This window comes from Mirounga angustirostris, unplaced genomic scaffold, assembly GCF_029215605.1.
Source record: "Mirounga angustirostris isolate CCGP_5_RB_7025 unplaced genomic scaffold, mMirAng1.0.hap1 SCAF_13, whole genome shotgun sequence".
NCBI classification, from domain to species: Eukaryota; Metazoa; Chordata; class Mammalia; order Carnivora; family Phocidae; genus Mirounga; species Mirounga angustirostris.
In genome coordinates, this window is record NW_026991721.1 from 104,193,940 (window position 1) to 104,214,339 (window position 20,400).

The window sequence follows — 20,400 nt, forward strand, 5'->3', positions numbered from 1 at the left end:
TCTCTGTTTCTTGTTCTTTTGCTCTCTCCCCTTGTGGTTTGATGGTTCTTTGGTGTATGCTTTGATAACTTTATTTTTTGTGTATCTATTATAGTTTTTTGACTTGTGGTTACCATTGGCTTTGTATAACATCTTATTGCATAGCAGTCTGTATTAACTTGATGGTCACTTAGATTCGAACCCACTGTTAAAGCACTAAATTTTTATTCCTTCCTCCATGTTTTATGTCTATGATGTCATAGTTTACATGTTTTTATTTTCTGTATCCCTTAACTAATTTTTGTAGCTATAAATGATTCTACTATTTTTGTGTTTCAGCCTCCCTACTGGCTTTATGAGTAATTAATCTACTATCATTACTGTATATTTGCTTTTGACCCAGAACATTTTTCCTTTTCATTTCATTTTTCCTTTCATAATTTTCTTTGCTTTTCTCTTATAGAATTCCCATTAACATTTCTTATAACGGTGGTTAGTGTGATGAACTTATTTTTACTTTTGGTTTTTTTGGGGGAAACTCTTCATCTCTCCTTCAGTTCTGAATGATAACCTTGCTGGATAGGGTATTCCTGGTTGTAGGTTTTTTTCCTTTCAGCACTTCAAATATATCATGTCACTTTCTTCTGGCCTGCATAGTTTCAGCTGAATAGTCAGCAGTAAGCCTTTTTGGGTTTCTCTTGTATACAACTGTTCTCTTTTTTTCTTGCTGCTTTTAAGATTCTCTCCTTATCATTACTTTTTGCCATTTTAATTATTATGTGTCTTGGTGTGGACCTCCTTGGGTTCATTATTTTAGGGGCTGTCTGTGCCTCCTGGACCTGGATGTCTGTTTCCTTCCCCAGATTAGGAAAGTTTTCAGCTATTATTTCTTCAAATAACTTTTTGCTGCCTTCTCTCATTTCTCCTTCTGGGGTCCCTATAATGTGAATGTTATGCCTGATGATGTCCAGAATTCCCCTAACCTATTCTTGTTTTTTATTATTCTTTTTTCTTTTGCTCTTCAGCTTTGTTTCTTTCCTTTACCTTGTCTTCCAGATTGCTGATCTGTTCTTCTACATCCTCTAAACTACTATTGATTCCCTCTAGTGTATCTTTCATTTCAGTTAAAGAATTCTTCAGCTCTGACTGGTTCTTTTTTATATTTACTGTCTCTTGGTTGAAGTTCTGAGTTCATTCACTCTTTTCTCAAGTCAGCGAATATCTGTATGACCAGTACTTTGAATTCTTTATCAGGTATATTGCTTATCTCTGTTTCATTTAGCTGCTTTACTGTGACTGTGTCTTGTTTTTTCATTTGGGACATATTCCTCTCTCTCCTCATTTTGTCTGACTCTTTGTTTTTGTTTCTATGTCAAGAAGTCCCCTGGTCTTGGAAGTAGTGGCCTTGTGTAAAAGAGGTCTTGTGGGCCCTATAGTACAATCCCCTATAGTCACCAGAATTAGGTGCTTCAGGGGTGTCCCCTGTGTGGGCTGCATGCACCTTCCCATTATGGCTGAAGCACAATTGCCTCTAGCCCAGCCTGCTGCAATGACCCACTTTGCCTGCTGTGGGTACACTGGCAGCATTTGCTCCCAGTGCTGTTGGGAGGCCTATCTGTGACCACCACAGGCTCACTGCTGTGTGGAGCCAGCAGTCAGCCCAGATGTCTGCAGTTAGCCTCTCTGCCACAGCTGTAGGTGCACTGGAGGTCAGGGCTTGCTCCCTGAACAGCCAGCTAAGGAGCCTGGCTGCAGTAACTGGGAACACACTGGTATGTGTGGTTATCTCCTTTACTTTCCAGGGCAGGAGTCACTTTGGAGTGGTGTGCTCCTGGCCAGGGCTGCCTACAGGATGTGGTGGAGCCAAAGCTGCTTTGGGTAGACAGGTAGGGTGGGGTGCATCTGTAGGGGGGAGCACAGAAGCAGGGCATACTTTGTAAGCCAGGTAGATAAGAGAGTGTTAGCATTGGCTCCTGCAAGCTTCTGGCTGTCTAGGCTGGGGGAGGAGAGAAAAATGACACCTGCAAGCACTTTTGTTCCTGGAGAAATTTACAGAACCCTGCCCCTTCAGCACATGTTCTCCTTCATGTATGCCCCAGGCAGTTTTCAAACTGCTTCTTCTGTGCTGTGTCTTGGGCAGTTATTTAGAATGCTGGCTCTTTAAGAGTAAGGACTGTGTCCTATTGCCTTCACACTGTCCCACAGTGGAGCCTGCTGGTATTTAAAGCTTCTGAAGTTAAGATCCACTGATTTTTAAACTTATCAGAGTTAAGCCCCACAGGTTTTCAAGCCTAGGGACTCACCGTTCTCATTCAGGTTCCCATTGCCAGGGGTGCCCAGTGTGGGGTCTCATCCTCTCGCTTCTCCTTGCTTGTGATGTCTCTCCTGTTTTTGGTTAGTTGCTTGGGGGTGGGAGTGTGGAGTTGGAGGGCGGTTCCCAACCTTGTCTCCACCACTCCTCCCTTTTTCGGTGTGGCCTTCTGTCCAGGATTAGCTGTGGTAAACCTGTTCTGCCAGTCCTCAGGTCATTTTCAGAATTAGTTGCGATATGTGTAGTTGTTACCTTGGTGTGTCTATGGGATGAAGTGAGTCCAGATCCTCCTACTCTGCCACCTTTCCTCCTGTTGAACTCAAGAATCTGTTTTTTAAAGTGGCTGTACCAATTTGTATTTCCACAAGCAATGAACAAGTTTGAGTTGTTCCACTTAATTTTGTCACTTGGTGTTGTCAGATGTTTTTTTTTGTTTTTGTTTTGTTTTGTTTTTAAAGATTTTATTTATTTATTTGAGAGAGCGAGAATGAGAGAGAGAGAGAGAGAGTACATGAGAGGGGCAAGGGTTAGAGGGAGAAGCAGGCTCCCTGCTGAGCAGGGAGCCCGATGCGGGACTTGATCCAGGGACTCCAGGATCATGACCTGAGCTGAAGGCAGCCGCTTAACCAACTGAGCCACCCAGGCGCCCGTCAGATGTTTTAATTTAAGTATTCTAATGGATGTATACTGAATGGCATCTCATTGTGATTTTAGTTTGCATTTCCTAAATGACTTAGGATATGAGGTTCTTTAATGTGCTTATTTCCCATTTGGATGTCTTTTGGTGAGGTATATTTTAAAATCTTTTGCCAATTTCAAGTTAGTTTATTTCCTTATTGTGTTAAAAGGTTTTAAAAAATATGTTCTAAAAACAAATCCTTTATCTGATACTGGTTTGGCAGGTGTGGCTGGTGTTTTCATTTTCTTAATGTCTTTTAAGGAGAAAAAAAGTTTTCATTTTAATAAAGTCCAGATTACCTTTTTTTTTTTTTTATGGCCAATGCTTTAGTGTCTTCTCTATGAAATCTTTTCTTAAACCAAGGTGACAAAGGAGTTCTTATACAAATTTTATAATTGTACCTCTCACATTCAGATATATCTAGTTCAAGTTAGTTATTGTATATAGTGGGAGAGAAGATTTGAGATTTGTTGGGGGGGGCGAGAGAGGGTTTGCATATGGATATGCACTTTTTAATTTTTTTTTCCAAATACTATTACCTTGGAGCCTTTGCTGAAAATCAGTTAGTCTCATATGAGGGTCTGTTCCTGGATTCCTTATCCTCCTCCATTAATCTGTGTCTAATTTTTATGGCATTACCACCTTATATTTGTTTCTATGGCTTTAAGTCTTTCAACCTTGTTTTATCCTTTTCAAAATTGTTTTGGCTTATTCTAGTTCCTTTGCATTTCTACATAGATTTGAAGTTCCAAAAGGGGTGGGGGGAAAGCTTGTATTTTGATCGGATTGCATTGATTCATTGCATGTATCAATTTGGGGAGAATTGCTATCTTATTAACAATATTGAATCTCCCAATCCATGAACATAGTACATGTCTCTGTATATATTTAGGCCTTTGCTTTCTCATTAGTGTTTTGTAAATTTCAGCATACAGGCACTTCACATATTTTATTAAAATTATGCCCAGCTATTTCATGTTTTTGATGATATTTTTAAATTTTAATTATTGTTTTTTAATTTCAAATTAGGCATTGCTGGTAATAAAGGAAAATTTTACAGATATTTTATTTCCTGATATACTTGGCTTTCATTTAGTGACTGATGAATTGGGAAGCATCCAGTCTAGAAAATAGAAAAGAGCTTTTTACAAAGGAAGAAGTTTCATAGACCAAGGTGAACAGGAACAAGGAAGTTATATTGGGCATTTAACTGGTTAAAAGAGTATTACTTTTCATATATGGAGAAAAGGGAAGACTGGGAGACTGGTTAAGTAACTTATGCTGAGCAGGCAAGTGCTAATTGTTTGGTCTGGGCATTCCTTTTCTGGGAGAGCTGAGCATAGAAACTGAGCTGTTTTGGTTTGCTGATGTGGGATGTAGAATAAGTGATTCCATCTTTGGCCTAGTCTGGACACTCTGACACTGGTACACAAAAATATTGTTGATGTTTTGTATATTGACCTTTATCATGTGATCTAGTTCTAGACCTAACATATAGAATCTTGAGAATTTTTCGATGTAGATGATCATGTCATCTGCAAATGGAAGATAACTGTACTTCCTATCAAACTGTCTTTTCTTTCTTTCTCTTTGCTCTATTGGTGGGTACAAACTCCAGTACATTGTTGAACAGAACTGGTTAAGAGTGACATCCTTGCCTTGTTCCTCATGTTAGGGAGAAAACATTTAGTCTTTCACCATTAAGTATGATGTGAACTGTGAGTTTTTCATGGATGTCCTTCATCAAGTTGAAAATGTTCCTTTTATTCCTAGTTTGATGAATTTTTATTCTAAGTGTTGAATTTTGTCATTTGCCTTTTCTGCATCTATTGACATGATCATATAGTTTTTGTTAGTTTATTCACATTGATTTTCATATATTAAACCACCCTGGTATTTCTCAATAATGTCATTTGGTCACAATGTACTTTTTTTTATATTGATGAAATTGATTTACATTGCATCATGGTACTGGTCTTCAGTTTTCTTGTAACTCATAATTTTTGATATAAAGATAATGCAGGCCTCATAAAATGGGCTCTTACTAAAATATCAGGAAATATTTGAGTAGCACTGGTGTTCTTTGAGTAGAAGGCCTTGATTCAACAGGATTGTTTTCATTGTGTTTAATTCTTCTCATGCCATGAATATGTTTGGGAGCCCTATGAAATCCACTTTCCATGTTGGGTTTACACTACAATGGCTTTAAACAAATTTGTAACCAGTTGACTGATTACCCATTTTTCTCTTAAAATATTTCCAACTCTCATTATCATGCAAACCAAAAAAAAAAGTTTAGAAAATACGAAGTTTAGGGGTGGCTAGGTGGCCCAGTTAAACATCCGACTCTTGATTTCAGCTCAGTTCATGATATCAGGGTTGAGAGATTGAGCCCCACATCAGCCTCCACATTCAGCATGGAGTCTGCTTAAGATTCTCTCTCCTTCTCCATCTGCCCCTCCCTCTGCTCATGCTTGCTCACTCTGTCTAAAATAAATAATCTTTTTGAAAATACTAAGTTTAGCAATATTTACAAAGACATAAGTCTACAGTGAATATTCAAACACTGTATATACCATCAGGGAACACTTTGAGGTAGTTTTCAAATAAACTAACATTAAAATTTACTAGCAAAGCTAACAACACTACTCAGAATCTGGTTTCAAAATTATCAGTTGGAGGACATATTTTGCTTCTAAAACTTTTCTTTCTCAGCTATATGGTTAGTGTTAGGGTATGTGCCTGGTATTTTGCAGTTTAGAGACCTCTCCTAAGGGTTAGGGTTAGTGTTAGGGTTAGGGGTGAGGGCTTAGGGTGTGTACCTGGCGTCCTGCAGTTCAGAGACCTCTCCAGAGAATAAAACCCCAGACTTGTGCTGGGGTGAGAATAGACATAATAGCCATCCACTGAGCTAAGGCAAGGAGGGGATTTGGGGATCTAAATACTCTTCAAATACATATTCAATTGGTCCTTCTGTTTTTAACTCTACTTTCCCAACCATTTTCAGAAATACTACCAATACTTAAAATGTCTGGGGTCTTCTCCAGGACAACTAGGCTGCTTCTCAGCTTTTCTTATTGTGTGTTCAGGAAGCCACTTTCTTCAGATCTAGGGTTAGGGTTAGTGTGTGTGCCTGGTATTTTGCAGTTGAGACTTCTCCAGAGGGTTAGGGTTAGGGTTAAATTTAAGGATTAGAGTTAGGTGTTAGGGTATGTGCCTGGTAATTTGTAGTAGAGTCCTCTCTAGATAAAGAAGCCCTGACTTCTGCTGGGGTTAGGGTTAGGGCTAGGGGTCAGGGGTGGGAGTTAGGGTTTGTGCCTGTATTCCTGCATTGAACTTGTTAGTTCTTGCAATAGCACTCATAGGATTTATATAAAGTATACAGTACTTTTATTACTTTCAAGAATGACTCAGCCATACCCCATTAGGGTGGCTACTATAAAAACAAAACACCCCAGAAAATAACAGGCACTGAGGATGTGGATAATTTGGAATTCTTGTGCACTGGTGGTAAGAACATAAAATGGTGTAGCTGCTATGGGAAATAGTATGGTGTTCCTCCAAAAATAAGAAATATAATTACCAGATGATCCAGCAGTCTGGTAATCCACTTATATACTTTATATACTTTTGGCATATTAAGAGATGTTTGTACAGCCATATTCATGGCATTATTCGTTATAGCCAAAAGGGGGAAGCAACCCAAGTGTCCACTGATGGATAAATGGATACACAAAATGGTGGTATATATTCTGACATACATGAATGAACCTTAAGGTCATTGTGTTCACGAAATAAGCCAGCCACAAAAACATAAATATTATATGATTTTACTTACAGGAGGTAGCTAGGGACAGAAAATAGAATGGTGGTTGCCAAGAGCCACCTGGAGGGGAGAATGGGGAGTTTTGGAATGGTTATACAATTTCAGTTGTGCAGGGTGAAGAGCGCTGGAGACAAGCTGCACGTACACTTAGCACTACTGAACTATACACTTAAAAATAGTGAGGATGGTCAAGTTATGCATATTTTACCACGGTTAAAAAATAGTGACCCACACATTATTTGTAGACCAGCAGTGAACACACACTTACAACATGGCAAGAGCCAAGTAAAATAATGACCATTTCTCTCCTACGTGTTTCTGTCCCGATTTGGAAATACTGACCTTCAATACTGTGTGTCAGTGTTTCACACTCTCACCATGCCAGTGACAACAAAAACTGTCTTTAGACATTATGAAATGTCTCCTGTGAGGGTGGGGACTCAGGAAGCAAAATCACCCCTGGTTGAGAAGCACTGCTTTAGAATCATAGACTGTGCCTAAGTGTACAAAGTACACATTTTTACATATTGCTGGACATTAGAAACATTATGCATGCTGTACTTTATGGGAAAGTTAAAGAATTTTTTTAGGGAATAATTTTCAGTATATAAGTATGTAAGATTTTCACCCTCCTCATTTAGATTCAAACTTTGTAAAGATCTGACTCTGTGGTATTTATGCAAAATTCATTTTTTCAGAAACAAGAGCCCGAAAATCTGAAGGACTGAATTTATTTATTTAAAAAATGATAAATATTATGGAATGCTAACTTCACATTTAGGATAGTAGGACCTTTGTATTTGTCATATTCCAGGATATATCTTTTAGACTTTAGAAATGTCAACTAGATCACTCTCTGGGCCCAAACAAGGACCATTTATTTGCCTTTTTGTGATGGGGTAATTAAGAGAGACAAGCAGACTGACTGTTTAGACTGAGATACAGCCCACCAGGCTGGTTCTGTGTAGCAGGCTTCCCAGTGGACACTGGACTGGAAGTGGTGGGTCTGGGTCTGCCCCAGACCACAGGCTCTAAGGGTCGACTGTTCCTGCCTCACTCACCGCTGTCTCCCTCAGAACTAGCCTGGGCCAGGCACACAGAACACTCACGCATCTGAATAAAATAAATGAGTCTTAGCATATATTTTCTTTTACAATTGTTTATTCAAAAGCAGGGAACAGTGTAGTAAAGAAATGCATTCAGTGGTACTAAAATAAATCTACAGAAAATACATAATTTCATTAAAGTGCAAACAAAATACTTGAAATGGCACATATTTCTATATTTCAAGTCAGTATACTTTCTACTTTTTTTAAGAATTTTTAAAGAATTGCCTATAGCAAATAAGAAATCCAGAGTTTTTCCTCTTTGCTTTGATTTCCTTTATACCATATTTAAATTTTTAGCATTTCTAAGTGCATATATTTTAAATGTATACTAGGAAGGAGACACCTTGAGGTGGTATGACCAGTGATGATCTCCCTTAATCCAGACAACACTGTTCTGCCTACGATTTATTAGCCTTTCTAGTAGATGCTTTACTTGGTTTGCACTGAACTGACTAGTGAAGCCTAGATTCTTTGTCCATCTTCAATTTACTATATTCTGGTCTTGGACAAGTTACTTATTTCTCCAAACTTCACTTCCTCCAGCTGTAAACTGGAATAACATCACTAATCTACCACGATATGCTGCAGAGAATGTATATCAGGCACTCAGCATACAACAAATTGTATAATTAATATTTTAAAAACCTATTTATTTCTAGACTGTGTTCCTGTCAAAATCTTTAATTCCATCACCTGTGAATTAGCTATTCCTCCTAGATTTGTTATCTGCAAATTTGGCAAACTTCAAAACCATTATTAAGAATATTTGAAACAGTTTCCTAACTTAGGGCATACCTCCAGGCTGACGAGTAGATTAATGATGTTATATAACTGCATACATCAACTAGCAGGACAAATTCATATACCTGCACTGTCATCTGGCTAATTTCTTATTCCATCCACAAAGATTTTAAGGCTTTCTTATTACAATCCCTTGATTCACTACAGTAATAAAACTTCCTGTACATACTAAGTCTTCATTTAGGCAGATATACCAAGGTAAGTTTGTGATTTGAAATGTAAAATAGTAGTTTTAAGAAGAGTTCTCCAGAAACCTTATCTGGAATGAATTATTCTTAACCCAGGTCACTCACAATTCCCACGGAGAAAGCCTTGCTGAAGCTCACCCTCCAAAATTACAAAATACATGGATAAACATTCCACCAAATACAAGATTCAACAGATACAAACAATAGGAATTTGATGTAATGTAGAGCTACAAGAGAGAAAAATATTTTTTTTAAAAGATTTTATTTCTTAAGAGAGAAACCACAAGCAGGGGTAGAGGTAGAGGGAGAAGCAGGCTCCCTGCTGAGCAGGGAGCCCGATGCAGGACTCAGTCCCAGGACCCTGGGATCACGACCTGAGCCAAAGGCAGACACTTAGCCAACTGAGCCACCCAGGCGCCCCGAAATGAAAAATAAATTTTGAAAAAAGAAACATGGTAAACAGTCTAAAAAGGAGATTATATATAGCTGACAAGAGAATTCATAAACTAGAAGAGATATAAAGTCATCAGAGAGAGATAAAGCACAGAAGGGTTTAAAAGATACAGAATAGAATGAGAAGGCCCAATATACATTTTTAAAAATAGAAACCATCCTAACTGTTGTCTTAGAAATTTGTTCTCCATAAAGTAACTTCATTATTCAGTAACACTGGGTGATCTTCCTACTGAAAATCCAGACATCTTTCTTTCTTTCTTTTTTTTTTTTTTAAAGATTTTATTTATTTATTTGACAGAGACAGAGACAGCGAGAGCAGGAACACAAGCAGGGGGAGTGGGAGAGGGAGAAGCAGGCTTCCCGCTGAGCCAGGAGCCCAATGTGGGACTCGATCCCAGGACCCTGGGAACATGACCTGAGCCGAAGGCAGTCGCCCAACCAACTGAGCCACCCAGGCGCCCCAGACATATTTCTTAAGTACTAACTTGCTTTCAATATTGCTTATTTTTAATGTGGCTTTACCACGATATATAGATGGTTACAATTTTAAAGTTTTTTTCTTCCTTTTATAAATTAGTATCAAATAACTTATCATTCATATCTAATATCTGGGGAATAAGTTTTAATTAAAAGCTACCTCAATCCAGCAGTTTCTTTCTTCTAATTCATACTCAAGCAAACACTGTCAGTGATGCTCTCTGCCCTCCAGCTGCTTCCACTTTCAGCTAAAGCATCTGTCAGGGGTTTTACGGAGAACAATACATGTATTTGAAAAGAAAAAACAAATGTCTAGCCTACAAGTACAGCATGAATGACACTTACTTCTAACATTTGATAGAGGAGATTTTCCTTGAGACTGTCAAGGCCTCTTTAGGTGACTGAGTCAAGTATTAAACACTTTTTTAAAAACAGTAAATAGTTCACTTAGTTAAATATTAATACCTATTCAAAGTCTGTTGGATGGGTTAAAAATGAAGGCCACAGTATAATTTCTAAAGGTTGAGCTGAAGGGAAATTCATATGCTGGATCACACCCAAGCTTTCCATCCTGGGAAAAGTCGGCTGAGATTTTTGGGGTCCATGGCTTGCTGGATGAGCAGATTCACCTGCCCCCCCACGCTGAGCACTGTTCCTTCCTCCACTCCTTTCAGCTTCTCTTGTAGTCTCATCAAGACTCGTTCCGCTACTTTGTTGAAACTCTGGTCCGTGTCACTGAGGACAAACACACAGGTTGTAGTGCGGTGGGACAGTTCAAGGGCCTTGGGAACAGGAAAATCTGAGCAGTTGGACAGTAGGGCCCTTGTTCGTAACAGGCAGCTCACCTGAGATTGCGTTTGCATTCCGGGTCCTCTCCACCAGGAGTGGAGTGCAGCTCAGCGTCATCCTCCGGCCTCTGCTGTAAATACAGAGCTTTCAGAGGATTCATGGTCCAGTCAAACAGGGGGTCGTAGAGGAGAACCTAGGCAGAACATACGTGTTAGAACAATGTGCCTTCTGATGACGTATTTAGAGACAGAGGAACCAGTGTGATAAAAAATAAGAGGCCAGTCAAATGGTAGGTGACTGGGGGGACGGGGACGACCTATGGAGGCACTTCCTGTTTCCTTGTGGAGGAAACTGTGTCAGCATAGTGCTCTGGGCTTCCTAGCCCATTCTGAATCCGTTCTTCCTCCCTGGGTGGGGTGGTGACATCCCTTGACCTCTGTTTCTGACTCGGTGAAACTAATCTATTTCAAAGAGATAAGGACTAGTCCCTCCCTCCCTTTCTTTCTTCTCTCTCTCCTCTTCACCACTAGGATCCTGAGCAAAGGCATCCGCTCTGCGCCCCATCCCTCCCTCAGGTGGGATCGGCAGTGGGAGCAGGAAGCACCAGCAAGCCTGTGTGGGCCTCACGCCTTATACCATCTTATCCAAGCATTTTATCAGTAATAAAGCTAACATTCTGATTTCTGTTCCTAAGTCTTTTTCTTTTTCTCTCAATTAGTTCTAAATTCCACTAGAGAAAACAAAGAGTCTGCTTTATTGAAAGCTCCTCCAAACCCAGGGTCCTTTTTGTGGGTGAGCCTGGTCTGGATCTCTCTAAAGCCATGTCACTGCCCAACGTGAAGTCACACGGGAACCCTGGAACTTATGGACAAACCGCATATATTCGAAGTCAGTGCCCCCACAGTTTTTAGTGACCCTGGGGGTTGCCCGGAGCAGATTTTGGTACTGCTGATGCAGGACATGTCCTGGAAGGAAACATGGAATGCTTAAAGGCAGTTTACAGCCCAGCCTACAGAAGTACTGAGGAAACACAAAAAAGGGCAGCAGCAGAAAGTGTTACAACTCTGTCACGGTGGAATATTCTGTTAATCTAAAACGGATTTCTACACATTGATTTTGTGTCCTGCGACTTTACTGAATTCATTTATCAGGTCTACTAGCTTTTTGGTGGAATCTTTTGGGTTTTCTATTTTTGGTATCATGTCATCTGCAAACAGTGAAAATTTACTGCTTCCTTACCAAGTTGGATGCCTTTTATTTCTTTTTGTTGTCTGATTGCTGTGGCTAGGACTTCCAGTACTATGTTGAATAAAAGTGGTGAGAGTGGACATCCTTGTCTCGTTCCTGACCTTAGAGGGAAGGCTCTGTTTCTCCCTACGGAGGATGATGTTTGCTGTGGGTTTTTTCATATAAGGCCTTTATTATGTTCAGTTTGTTCCCTCTAAACCTACTTTGTTGAGGCATTTTATCATGAATGGATGTTGTACTTTGTCAGATGCTTTTTCTGCACCTATTGAAATTATAACATGGTTTTTATCCTTTCTCTTATCAATGTAATAATGTATCATGTTGTTTGATTTGCAAATAGCAAACCACTCTTGCATACCGGGAATAAATCCCACTTGGCCACATGGTGAATGACTTTTTTAATATAGTGTTGGAATCAGTGTGCTAGTATTCTGTTGAAGGTTTATGCATCCATGTATCTTCAGAGATATTGGCCTATAGTTTGTTCTCTCTTTTTATATTGTGTTTATCTGGTTTTGATGTCAGGGCGATACTGGCTTCATACAATAAATCTGTAAGTTTTCCTTTCTTTTCTATTTTTTTGGAATAGTTCGAGAATAGGTATTAATTCTTCTTTACATGTTTGGTAGAATTCCCTTGTGAAGCCATCTGGTCCTGGAGTTTTGTTTGAATCAGTAATCAAAAACTCCAAACAATTTCTTGCTGGTAATCAGTCCAAATTTTTTTACATCTTCCTGCTTCAGTTTTGGTAGGTGCTTCTAGGAATTTCTGTATTTCTTCCAGGTTGTCTAATTTGTTGGCATAGTTTTTCATAATATTCTCTTGTAATTGTATTTCTGTAGCATTGGCTGTTATTTTTCCTCTTTCATTTGTGATTTTGAATCCCTTCTTTTTTTATGAGTCTGGCTAGAGATTTATCAATTTTGTTGATCTTTTTAAGGAACCAGCTCCTGGTTTCATTTATCTTTTCTATTTTTTTTTTTTAGTTTCTATTTCATATATTTCTGCTCTAATTTTTATTATCTCTTTCCTTCTACTGGCATGATTTTTCTTTGTATTTTTTCTAGCTCTTTTAAGTGTAAGTTTAGGCTGTTTATTTGGGATTTTTCTTGCTTCTTGAGGTAGGCCTGTATTGCTATAAACTTCCCTCTTAGAACTGCTTTTGCTGCATCACAAGATTTTGGACCATTGTGTTTTCATTTGTTTCCATGTACTTTCTGATTTCTTGGTTGATCCACTCATTGTTTAGTAGCATGTTATTTATCCTCCATGTATTTGTGGTCTTTCCAGATTTTTTCTTGTGGTTGACTTATAGTTTCTTAGCGCTGTGGTCAGAAAAGATGCGTGGTATGACTTTGACCTTTTTTAATTTGTTGAGACTTGTTTTGTGGCCTAATATGTGATCTGTTCTGGAGAATGTTCCATGTGCACTTGAAAAGAATGTGGATTCTGCTATTTTAGGGTGAAATGTTCTGAATATATGTTAAGTCCATCTGGTCCAGTTGGTCATTCAAAGCCACTGTTTCCTTGTTGGATCTATTTGAATGGCTGGTCCATCAATAGAAGAGGGGTGTTAAAGTGCCCTACTATTACTGTATTACTACTGATGAGTTCATGTTTGTTATTAACTATTTTATGTATTTGGCTACTCCAGTGTTGCATGCATAAATGTTTGTAATTGTTATATCTTCATGCTGGATTGTCCCCTTTATTATTATATCGTATCCTTCTTTGTCTGTTTTTACAGTCTTTGTTTTAAAGTCTGTTTTGTCCAATGTAAGTATTGCTACTCCACCTTTCTTTTGACATCCATTAGAATGACAGATGGTTCTCCATCCCCTCACTTGCAATCTGCAGGTGTCTTTAGGTCTGGGATGAGTCTCTTGTAGGCAGCACATAGATGGGTCTTGTTTTTTTTATCCATTCTGTCATACTATGTCTTTGATTGGAGCATTTAGTCCATTTACATTCAAAGTAATTATTGATAGACATGTATTTATTGCCATTTTGTTACTTGTTTTATGGTGGTTTTTGTAGTTTTTCTTTGATCCTCTTCTGTCTCTCTTTCATGGTTGTTAGTTTTCTTTAATGATATACTTGGATTATTCTTTGCATGTCTATTACTGGTTTTTGATTTGTGGTTACCATTAGGTTTGTCTATGACGTCTTCTGCATATCGCAGTCTATATGAAGTTGATCGTTACTTCAGCTTGAACCCACAGGGAAGTACATTTTATTAATCAAATAATGAAAAGGAATGGAGGTCTCTATTATTACAAAGAGTCTATAATGGTCGTCTTGGGTTTCAGTAGAAAAACAACACAAATTATTTCAAACCCTAAGCCTTCCGTTAGGTGTCATATTTGTAAATTTTGAAATCAAGGAAGAACCAGACTACTTCAAAAAACGACTTTAGTCTTACCATCAAAACAGCAGTGGCTGAATGAAAACAATAAAGGAATACAGACCGATTAAGCTACAGCAGGGTTTCTCAATCCAGGCACTACTAACAAACAAACATTTTTGGGCTGAAAACTTCTTTGTTGTGGGGGCTGTCCTGTGCACTACAGGATGTTTACGGCCTCCACCCAGTAGATATCAATAGCTTTTAAAAAAAACAAATGTTCCGGGGCGCCTGGGTGGCTCAGTCGTTAAGCGTCTGCCTTCGGCTCAGGTCGTGATCCCAGGGTCCTGGGATAGAGCCCCGCATCGGGGCTCCCTGCTCGGCGGGAAGCCTGCTTCTCCCTCTCCCACTCCCCCTGCTTGTGTTCCCTCTCTCGCTGTCTCTCTCTCTCTGTCAAATAAATAAGGGGCACCCAGGTGGGTCAGTCGTTAAGCGTCTGCCTTCGGCTCGGGTCATGGTCCCAGGGTCCTGGGATCGAGCCCCACATCGGGCTCCCTGCTCCGCGGGAAGCCTGCTTCTCCCTCTCCCACTCCCGCTGCTTGTGTTCCCTCTCTCGCTGTCAAATAAATAAAAATCTGTAAAAAAACCAAATGTTCCTGCCCCACCCCTGAAGTATGGTTTGAACACGGTCAGCATCAGTATTTTTTAAAAGCTGTACTGGTGATAGTCAAGTCCAGCCAGTTGAGCACCACCAGGTTAAAGGAATAAATGCTGACGGTTGTGGGTAAGGGAGTCCCCTGTGCTCTGTCTCCCACGTTTCCTTGTGGAGCAGACACAACTCATCTGTTGCCCACACACCCTTGACCAGGGTGGTGAAACACTGCTTTAGGTACATAATTCTCTCTGGGGTAGAGCTAATGTCATTAAGGCCTGGAAATCTGCATTATTTTCTCCTCTTTCCGCCTGATCAACATGAAGCAGTGATTACATGTTCTGAACCTGGGCAAAGGGATATAATTTACGATTTCTCTCAAAACCCCAATGCAAACCATTCTGAAAGCAAGTCATGCCACAGGAGAGAGCAAAGATGTCGAAGTGCTGATTTATGATTTAAACACTAGAGATGACTTAGGAAGCCGTAACATGCCCAGAAACCTGGGAGGACTGGAGGCGTTTCTAAACCACTGTTTACTGATGTGCGCACCCCCGTCCCTCCCACTGCCCATCCCACCACATTAACATGAAGCACTGATCCTCAAATCAGTGACGTCCTAACAAGATACACAGTCTAACGGCAGAGAAATAAAGATTTCCTTATAATACACTTTACCTCCACAATGGTTAGCAGGGTTTCCTGAGAGCTTCTCATGACCTCCATGGTTTTCTCACAGCATCTACAAACACGTTACAAATATGGATCTTGTTACACACCGTGTCCAACATCTCATCGCTATATATTCATGTATACTGTGCCGAGACTATTCTTATTAATAATTCCCAGATTAACATCTCAAAGAGCACAGTACTAGGGCAGACTGCATTTTTGGTAAATTGTTTTTGAAAAGAATATATCTAGGGGCGCCTGGGTGGCTCAGTCGTTAAGTGTCTGCCTTCGGCTCAGGTCATGATCCCAGGGTCCTGGGATCGAGCCCCGCATCGGGCTCCCTGCTCAGGGGGGAGCCTGCTTCTCCCTCTCCCCCTACTTGTATTCCCTCTCTCGCTGTGTCTTTCTCTGTCAAATAAATAAATCTTTAAAAAATAAAAAAAAAAGGAATATATCTATATGAATGTAAGCTAAGCCTTCGTAAGAATAAAACACAGTAGTACTATGAAACATTGCTTTCAGTCAGTGATTATTGTGTTAATTATTAGTTCACTCTGACTGGATTCTACTCTAGTAAAAGCTGAGCACATGGACCAATGCTGGGGAGCTACAGGGACCTGGGAAGTGCTTTCAGCTGGAACCAGTCCATCATACGCTCCTTCAGCAGAGCTTATCTGCCCAACACTGAGCGCCCGAAGGAGTTCTGAGCAGTAAACGGAGTTCCCGAGGACAGAGGCATTAACGGTAGAGGCAAGCTGCTTCCAGAAGGTGCTAGGAAGGACAGCTATGTATGTTATATAGGGTGAGGTCCCAGGTGGTCTGAAGGAAGGGGAAACTATTACAGTCTTTACTCTGGGGTTTTCAGCACTGGAACATGATTTAGCAGTGAATCCTAGAGTCTACAGAAATCAATAATCCAAATAATTTTGACATAAAAAACCATCTGCTGTAAACCCTTACCTTCTGAAGACACCTTCAACACCAGTAATGCCCATCCCATCCACAATATCTCTGGTGAGTCTGAAAGGAACCGTTTCAGGAGTAGGGAGGATCTTACCCTGTTCAAAAGCAACTCCTAAAGGAAACAGTACAGCAAGGTTAGGAGGTTCCACAGCAAACTGACTGTCCTCCCTTGGGGCGTGTGAGCTGTGCAAGGCCCCAGATCATCTGTCATCAATAAATACTGCATAGTAACACATAGTACCACTCACGGTGGTTTATTCTGTTTCTGCTCTGCCACGGTCTAGGAGATGCACCTCAAATTTAAAAAGCATAACAACTTCCAGACATAATTAGAGAAGTTCTAGATTAAAGGGTGATTTTTTAAAAGGAAATAGTGATGGGTAGGATTTAAAATGCAAAGTATGCATATAATCTTAATTTATATGTATTTAAGTATACACGCATTTAAGTTTTATATACTAAAACTTCTTATTAAATGAAACTTTTTATTCTGAGATAACTATAGATTGATATGCATTCATAAGATACAATATGCAAAATACAAAATTCCCCATATACCTTTTATTCATTTTCCCCCAATCTTGCAAAACTACACAGTAGTTTCCCAGCCAGGACACTGATCCAATCAAGGTCCAGAATATTTCCATCACCACAAGAATCCTTCAAGCTGCCCCATTTACAGCCACCCACATCCCTCCCAGCCTACTGCCCTCCCACTCACTCTGTGCCTCCAGCAATCACTACTCTTTTGTAACTTCGTATAACTGAATTCATTCTGGGGAAAACCATGTAATATACGTGATCTTCTCTATTCTAATGAAACTCCATCTTAACTCAGCAACGACTTATATGGATTATAATACAGAACTGATAATTTCCTGAGACTACACCTTCTTAGAAATCTTAAAGCTCTGTTTCTACCCCCTTATTAAAGAGTCTTCAAACTCACTGAGATTTCTAGTCTGTCAGCCTTTCTTCCTTCCCTACTCCACTCAGGGTGCGGAGTGCAAGGCTGCTCACTCTCACTGCTGCCTCATGTCTCGTTGGCCCCCGGCCGCTCCACACTTCTCTAAGCACAGCTGCGACTCACTCAGGGAGGCTGGGAGGAGGTACGGGAAGACACCACTGGCCCCACTGCAAGTGCAGGTCCTCACGGTAGGCGAGCGCCCCGTGGACTGCTCGGCACGTCGCCTTCGCTCCCCGTCTCCACCCGGCTCTTGGTCTCACCTCCGTGGAGCCCGGTTTGCATTGTACTGTTCTTACAAGGCCAATTACCATCCCTCCGCTGCTCAGCAAGCAAGCAGGCTTTTGCTTTCTCAGTTAAAACAGAATAGCAAATGTTACTTCCCTCCAATTCTTTCTCCTCTAGCTCAAGACCTTCCTCCTCTCAGTGGAAAAGCTAATGTGCCTCCCGCGTAAAGCTAACTGTACCCCAGATGCTTGAGGACTTCCCCTCGCTATTTCAGGATCTCTGTCTGTCTCCTCTAGCTTATCCATATAGAACATGTGCACGCCGCTCTCATCTTTAAAAAGCAAATGAACAAAAAAACCCTCAAAACAAACAAAAAGGGCTGGAGCATGTCTCTCTCATCTCTAGAGCCAATGCCTCTCCCATCCTTCTAAACCTCTCGTGGGCAGCGCTCATTCTTGGTCTGCAAGTCCTTACCTTTCCACAGTCTCACTTCTTCCATCCTATTCAGATTAACTTCCTAGACCTTGAACAGCGATTAACTGTTCAAAGGCCTGTTTTCAGTGTTGACCTTATCTGACCTGCCGTAGCAGACACTACTGAGCACTTCTTCCTTCATGAAAAACTTCCCGCCCCTGCCTTCCAAGATACCCCTGCCTCCTCGTTCCCATGACTTGTTGGTTATTCCTCAATGTTTTTTCTGACTCAGGCTTTTCAAAACTGGCATTCCTTAGGATTCTGTCTTCAGTCTTCTTTATCAAGGAGGATATAGAAGATCAGAACCTCCTCCAGTCCACTGACCTCAGCTGACATCTATTAGCGGAAGGCTGTACAGCTCTATCATTATGCTCAACCTCTTTGCCTTCCTGTATATTAAACTGCCCATTACACCTGGAAGTCCCATTAATACCTAAAGACAAGATGCAAAAGTGAACTCACTGCTTTCTCATTCTTCACAAAACCTGCTGTGTTCCCTCACTAGAAACGTCAGTTATCCTGCCATCCCTTCTCCTGCCCTTGCCATGTCTAGCATCCCGGCTGCAGGTTACGATGAAAACGTCCCCCACAGCCCAGCTCCTGACCTCTACAACTTTAGTTCAAGTCCTCGTCCTTTCTTGTCTGAACTATTATACTAGCCCCTAACGTGTCTTTCCACTGCCAGTATTGCTCCCCAAATTATTTCTCCAATAATTAAATGTGATCATGTCCTACTTAAGTACATCTTCATTTACTTCCCCCCTTGTTTCACAGGTTAAAGCTGAAACGCTTAGCCTGGCTTTTTACAGTCTAGTACCAAGCTACCTCTCCAGCTACTCAACTACACGCAAACTTCACTCCGGCCATATCGGACATCTCACCATTCCTACAGATTACATCTTCATTAGTCCCCGTTTTGTATTTGTTCTCTCTTCTGTCTGGATTATCTTTCCTTTCTTTAAGATCTGGCTTAAATGTCCCCTGTTGTAGTAAGTTTCACTCATTATCTCAACAGAGTTAGCTATTCCCTCTAGCATGTGTTTATGCTTTTTTTTTAAACAACACTTACTACTTTGATCTGTCTCCCTCACACTTGTAACATCCTGGAGGCAAATATCACTTCTTATGACCAAGTATTTAATAAACAGAATAAAGATGCATTTCTAATCTTTTATTACTTACCCAAATCTATATGTACAAGTTCTGCAGACTGCTCATTTATCAAGATATTCTGTACATGTCGATCACCAAGTCCAAGTATGTAACCAACTGGGGAAAAAAACAACAAACCAACCTGAAATCCCTGGGATCATCTATTTCTAGAACACACTGACCCATAATTTCTACTAATACCACTGACAACATTTTTAAGTAGTGTAGGCTATTTAGCCGGCTTTAAGGAAAATAGGCACATAACTTGCCACTTTGAATTTAAGTCAGATCTTGCGAGCTGTTTCATCAACACTGCATTTTACAAATTCTACATGGTGAGCTAAAAAAAAGCTTTCCCTTTACTAATAAGCATACATTTAAAAATATTCATACTTTGAAAATTAGTGTGGTTAAAGTTGAGACCCATTATTTAGCAAGGCATTATATGCCCTCAAATATTTTACTGAGTATACTTTTAAATTTAACATAAATTAAGCACTAACTCATTTCATCAGATATATGTCCAGGAAAAACTACATTTCTGTTTTCAAGATAGATGATGGCACGCCCAAACACTTCTGACCTAATGAAAACAGCATGTGGTGTTACAGAAGAAACAGGACGCCCGTGCACCTGGCTAGCACTGTCATGAACTGGGTCTCCTTTCTTATTTATAAACTAAATTAGTTGACTCAGATTAGTGATTCTCACTGTAGACAAGAAGACATAATAGTTCAGACAAGAAAGGATGAGGACTTGAACTTCTTGTTCACTCACTGTAGACTTTCTTCAGACAAGAAAGGATGAGGACTTTTTAATGACCGAGAACTTGTTCAGAATATACACTCCTTGCCTCTCGGGGTATGCTACCTAAGTGATGGAGGGATGGCCTTTCTTAGTTAAAAAATCAATAGATTAGAAGATCTCTGCTATTCAACATTAGTTTTCATACTCTAGGATTTGGCTAATAGCCCTGTCTAGCTATTCCAGTCTCTTACCAATTAAAAAAACAAGGTCAAAATATGTAGTGTGCCCTGCGTATTTGAATATATATCATGCTTTCTAATCCAAACATAAAATTCTATTAA

General features: G+C 40.1%; 1 protein-coding gene across 5 annotated transcripts in view; it reads right to left on the reverse strand.

Moving 5' to 3' along the window:
- Nucleotides 1-9,549: 9,549 nt before the first annotated feature.
- The window catches only part of ATM (ATM serine/threonine kinase), a 121,898-nt gene continuing 111,047 nt past the window's right edge, over nucleotides 9,550-20,400 (reverse strand). For all 5 annotated transcript variants that reach the window (XM_045895110.3, XM_064577496.1, XM_045895111.3 and 2 more), the window contains 5 exons: nucleotides 19,343-19,429; nucleotides 16,492-16,606; nucleotides 15,538-15,601; nucleotides 10,672-10,808; nucleotides 9,550-10,561 (listed from right to left, as the gene is read on the reverse strand). In XM_045895110.3, the coding sequence (XP_045751066.1) occupies nucleotides 10,378-10,561; nucleotides 10,672-10,808; nucleotides 15,538-15,601; nucleotides 16,492-16,606; nucleotides 19,343-19,429 (587 nt within the window). In that variant the 3' untranslated portion in view covers nucleotides 9,550-10,377. The remainder of the gene's footprint in view (nucleotides 10,562-10,671; nucleotides 10,809-15,537; nucleotides 15,602-16,491; nucleotides 16,607-19,342; nucleotides 19,430-20,400) is intronic.